General features: G+C 33.7%; 1 protein-coding gene across 1 annotated transcript; it reads right to left on the reverse strand.

Moving 5' to 3' along the window:
* Nucleotides 1–363: 363 nt before the first annotated feature.
* On the reverse strand, nucleotides 364–3,692 carry LOC127860201 (uncharacterized). The gene is made up of 2 exons (XM_052398129.1): nucleotides 3,383–3,692; nucleotides 364–876 (listed from the first exon to the last, which is right to left on the reverse strand). The coding sequence occupies exons 1-2, from the start codon at nucleotides 3,677–3,679 to the stop codon at nucleotides 556–558; spliced, it is 618 nt and encodes a 205-aa protein (XP_052254089.1). The 5' UTR covers nucleotides 3,680–3,692; the 3' UTR covers nucleotides 364–555.
* Nucleotides 3,693–6,000: the final 2,308 nt, after the last annotated feature.

The following is a 6,000-nucleotide window of genomic DNA, read 5'->3' on the forward strand; positions in this document are numbered from 1 at the left end:
AAATTTCAGTATTTGAAGCACAGTGATTACTCTACATGCTGGAATAGCAAACAATTTCTTGCAATAATTCTAAGTAGTTTTATTTTGATAAAATGTTTACTGTTCATCCCGTTTATCCTGTTTTCCGATCGAATTTTCTATTTTTTGGGCAAAACTGTACCATTCTTCCGTGAAATTGTGTATTCCCAATACAAAAGGATACACCATTTATCAACTCGACCATGTGTCTTGTCTTAAAAACTAATCTTTAGGATATAACTTTAAATAAAACAGAGGAACTTACCTCTAGCGCGTGGCGTTTGTTGTTCTCTGTTAGTGAAGTGCCATCCGTAAACGAAGTATTCGCATACCCGGCGTGTTTATTTGTATTCAAGTGTTCTGTCTGAATACTCATGTTTAAAGAAGCATGGTAAAATGTACGCATGAATATTTAACAAAACTCATTGAACGGAATGTTTTCATGGATGTCTCAGTTACCATTGTGTGCTCTTTTGTCCAATAGTTTGCTACACAGGAAAAGTTTGAAACGAAATACTTTAAAACTCGTTTTTTAAGCTAAAATTCACACACTGACTTCATTTTCCCAGTACAGTGCCAATCGTGGAACTGGCTGTAGTGCACTTGTAGACACGAGGCTTTATCATTTTCTAAAGGAGTCGGCGCCACGACCGCTCCGGATAGCCATTTCCAGGTCGTCCCGTTTTTTTGGCCTCCTACCCAGAAGCTGACATCGGAACTAATGTTGTTCATTCTTTCCACCTTTGCGGTGCTGTCGGCGATGGCTAAGTTGCCTCCAAGACTCTGACAGAAGTCCCTGGCCCCTTCCCATGTTTTGCCTTCCGAAATTCCAACAAACGCATTTTCGGGGGGATAGACCTGTCAAATAGAATACTCATAATAATAATTAGGACACAACAATGTAAATGTTCAAAAATTGGATTGAATGATATTCATTCGATAAGTTGTAAAGTCATTCGATGAGTCGCAAGTATCGTGTTAAATGCCTGTTTACTGAAAGTTGAACGAACAGTTTATCCCCAATTAATAGTCTTTTAATTATACTTGCGTTTGTTTAACGATTTGTTTTTTTTTTAAATAATATACAAAGAATCGTTTTATCTTAACTACAAAGTAAATGGTTCTGTATTTCAATCGATTTCACAACGATATAAAGCAAGTCATCAAACTTAGGGTTTACATTATTTAAAAGGAAAGTAACAACAGCATGCATATTAAATACACGTAAATATATTACGTACCGAAACATACAAAGAATGAATGACTATGTCTTAAGATTAATACTCGATATACACAGTCTAAAATAGTATGTTAAACAGTTTATCATTACTCGTGTGAACATTGTATTACTAACCCAATATCAGCGACGCGTTTACTGAGATAGAAATACAAGACCAGTGCCGGTATATGGAAAAGTAAAACACGGACTTTGAAGCATGGTATTACTATATTAAGCGCCCCTCTTAAATGGACCGTTTTTTATTATGTTATTAAAGCTATTACTTTAAGCTCAATTTCATCGAAAGCATACAGCTTTGTCAGACACTATCGAGTCCGTCTTTGGGTAGAACCAGTTCCGTATGTAATTAACCCATTTATGCCAAGTAGACTCTCCCATCCTTCTAAATTGGATCAATTTATATCAAAAATTTGAGTTGTCTAGTATATTTATTTTGTATTTTTATAATATTTCTTACATACATTCCTTAAAGGAAACAGCGCACACCCTGATGAGACGCCGCATTATGCGGCGCCTCATCTGGGTGTGCGCTGTTTGTCAAGCCTTTTTTTCTAGTCGCTAGGCATAAATGGCTTAAGGAGATAGATAAAACATTAGGTATGACCTTTTACAGAAATATATTTTGGCTTTGAAAAGGACAATGTATATTGAATGTGAAAATGTTGTAAATAACAACGAAAAACTCAAACCCTTAAAAGTGCATTAGTCCGCGTATTTAGTATTTCAAATTTTATTAAAAACACTAAACATTTTATCAGTCTGTGTTTTGTTTTGTATTCCACTTTAAAATTTATTATAAAAACACTAATTGATAAAATTATGGTTGTTAAGTCAGTATTCCAAAGCAAATTAATTGTTTAGTATTTAAATCAACAAAATCAACAAAGGTCTGCATGAAAAATGCCGATATCGTCACGAAAATGATAAAGTTATACAATATGATATTTATTAATATAAAAACAACGCTATCTGCATTTAATCTGGTTTCTTATAATATGAAAAGTTGCCTAAATCTAAGAAAACGGTTCACCTAAATACAAATGTTTTATGTTACAATTGATAAAAAATGAACGTCTGAACGAAGAAAAGAATTTATGCATTACATTAAAAGTATGATGAAGCAAAATAATATATGCTTGGTGTAATTGTTTTCCAATTATTAAAATCCTTAATATTATTATTATATTGATTGTATCAGAAAATGATAAAATTCGTATGTCATCAGATCTTACCGACCTTCATTCGTGTTTTATTCACGCCAGCAATTTAAAGGTTTAAAATGCATTAAAATAATTGCAGACATACATATCAGGACCATTCAAATAAACAGTGAAATGCATATATATCCTATACAAACAGCTCAATGGAAAAGAGTTAACAAGAAAACTTTTTAACAAAATGACATAATTTGTTATTACCAAAATATTTTCAACAATGATTGCACAGCATTTTTATAATTTTATAATTTCGTAGGTGACAAATGTCTGAAATAAATGTTTCACAATAAGTAGACAATGAAATCATAAAGCATTATATATAAAATAACAATCGCCATTTTGTTCTAATACAAGGTTCAGGCATTCCTTTGCTGTTGCGCATTATTTAACAATGATGCATGATCACCTGTCACCTAATTGGTAATCATTAAAAAATGATTCATAATAAAACTATACTGATGCATAAATTGGTCTGTAAACATGATTTACTTCCAGGTTTTACTACAAATCAACAAAAGCTTTTGTCTGTTTCTAGTCATTGTGCGCAGGGAAGTGTTGTATTTGTTTCTGTTTGCAGAAACCAAAGTAGACGATACGTAAGCATGTGCATACAGAAGTTTATGACCAAACCCTTTTTATTTTAAGTTTAACATTCTTTGCTACATGTGCATGCACATTTATAAATCCAGAGACTTTTTTGTATTAAACTTTTAGATCGTTGACGAAATAAACCGTTAATAATTATTTACAAAAGCCATTGAAAAGGGTATACCCTAGACATGAAAAAGATTCAATTGAGAATATACCTTCCAATTTCAGAAGCTATTACGTTCATCTATTAGCATAGCTATACAATACACATTATGTGAAGCAAACATGTAAATTATAAGTGTAAATATGAGTTTACCTTTTTGTACAGATTTGAACTATTTACGAATCTCAGCTGGGAGTAGACTGCGTCTTTTAGGGTGTACAGGTCACACGTGCCTGAGCCCGATCCGTTGCCCGAATACTTCAGGAACCAAAAGGCATCGTTGCAAAGTGCAGCGCATTCAATCAATCCGGTGGCAGATCTGCTTGCCATTTCCACATACGGCATTTTTATCGCACCAGACACTTTCATGAATTGTGATTGCTTTGATGCGCCCCAACATCTCACAAATGCATGCACCAGAAGAATAACTATCAACAGTTTTCCAGACATCTTGATTCTCCTATGGCTGCAGTGTTAGTGAAAAACTCACATTTCCAATAATGTGACATGCACACATAGAATAAAATTACGTCAAGCCAATGGCATGTTTCATTGGATAGATCAGACACCATGATTTCTCATGTCACGTGACATCAAGCTTTATTTCCATTGGACTAATATAAATATGCAATTACGCAATACAAACGAATAGGATGATGGTTTCACCTGAAAAAACCGGATTTTCATTCAAACAAATATTGAATCTTATAAATATCGCAGTTTGGCACATTCATTGATGCTTTAGTCTTGAATACAAACATAAAGACACAATATAGTGGGTAGAAAAGACGCTTTACTACACGCTAAACAATCAATAACAATGAACATTTTTTTCAAATTGGAGTGATATCAATTTTTTAAACTTATGTTTTGTTTCCTTTCTCATTACATAATTGTAATCTAGCTTAAGTGAGCAAAGTGCCATTGTGTCTTTCAATTTCAGCTCGTAGCTAGCATAGAGGATACATGTTTCATCCAATCTTTATGAAAATTAGTCATTAAACATTTGGAAAGTATAAGAGACAAGTAAGAATCTGGGTCAGGTGAAAATTAAGTCAAATCGTACTCGTGTTAACGAGCGTCAATAATCTAGGTCACCATGTCTTATCTTTAAAACATTGTTACTACTTTAAGGCCGCAGGTATGATTCAATCTTAATACAACTTGGTAAAAATTTACATTACCTTGACCGAGTTTGAAACTTGGGTACATGCTTTTTCAAAACTAGGTCATCAGGTACAACTTTATAACAACGATAGAGGCCACATATATAACTCAATCTTAATAAAATATGGTCATTGTGCATCCAAATCAAGGTTATTAGGTCCAATCACAAGATACAATTGATACCGCACTAGAGGCCACATGAATTCCTAAAGTGTTATGAAGCCTGGTAAAACTGTTGATCTCTGCAATATCAACGACGATTTTGTATCTAATTCACCGGCGCCAAAACACTGGGCAATTAGTTCGAATCATGTACAAACACAGAAACCACACTATACGCTACAGTGACGATTCAATATTGATGAACAGGGTGAGAATTGACAATATGAAGAACAAGTTCGAATATGTGTCGTGTGCTTCAAAAGCTATGTCACCAGATCATATCTTTAAAAAAAACTTATTACCTTTCTAAAAGCACCATTAATGACTCTGAATTAAACTCAACTAATCTTAATTAATCTTACCTTATTGAAATTTCAAATTACAATGAGCATTCAGATTCTCTTTGAATGTTGTCTAGAAAGCAACGACCATTACATCAAATAACGGTAAATATGACAAAACGGACATCACCAGCACTGTAGATGTATTGAAAACACGTTGTTTGATCGGCTAAATTACCTTGTAGAATCGGACGAGAAAACCGATATGTGTCATTTATGAGTTTTGACTACGAAATTGTGCTTGTCGTTTTTCACATGGTAAATCAAGAAGCGTTTTTGCGTGAGAATGGGTGGCGACGGTGGTTTGTAATGTGGCGCTTTAAATTGCATTAAAACGACTATGCGCGATCTTATTTTGACAAACCGCTTAAACGTTGAGGCGAAAAAATAATATGGTAAAAGTTCAGATAAAAGATAAGAACTTCAGAAAAAAGTAGAGTTACAGTAATTTTCGTTTGTAAGTCAAAAATCCAAACCTGTAATACATACAAGTTCCCAAAACATGTAACAATGTTCTCTTTTACGCCTGTTAACTTGTCTGAGTAAGCAAATATTTTAATTAACCATGGTTGTGTTCAAGGGACGCAGCAAAAATAAAGATAGAGGAAGAATTAATGGTTCTTTTTTATACGAAATAGACACAAATACAGTTTATTGATGACATTTGATCACAGTTTTATGCTTTCTTATGCTCCATCACAATCATGAATATATATGGTCATGTTGTAAGCAAGCGGATATTAACCCTTTGCATGCTGGGTAATTTGTCTTCTGCTAAAATGTCGTCTGATGAATTTCTAAAATTAGCATTTTCTTCGATTTTTTTCAAAGAATACTATCAGAATAGCAAACAGTTTGGATCCTGATGAGACGCCACGTTCTGTGGCGTCTCATCTGGATCCAAACTGTTTGCAAAGGCCTTTAAAATTCGGCTCCAGCGCTTTAAGGGTCAATTCATAATACAATGATATTTTGACATTCAGGATGTCAAACTTTGATTGCATACACCTGTTATTGTGTTGCTTACGCAGAAGCTAACTTTTTTTAATTAACATACATGAATATTTTATTTCGCGTTGACGCAACATAAGTACGGTTATT

Source organism: Dreissena polymorpha, chromosome 15 (genome assembly GCF_020536995.1).
Source record: "Dreissena polymorpha isolate Duluth1 chromosome 15, UMN_Dpol_1.0, whole genome shotgun sequence".
NCBI classification, from domain to species: domain Eukaryota; kingdom Metazoa; phylum Mollusca; class Bivalvia; order Myida; family Dreissenidae; genus Dreissena; species Dreissena polymorpha.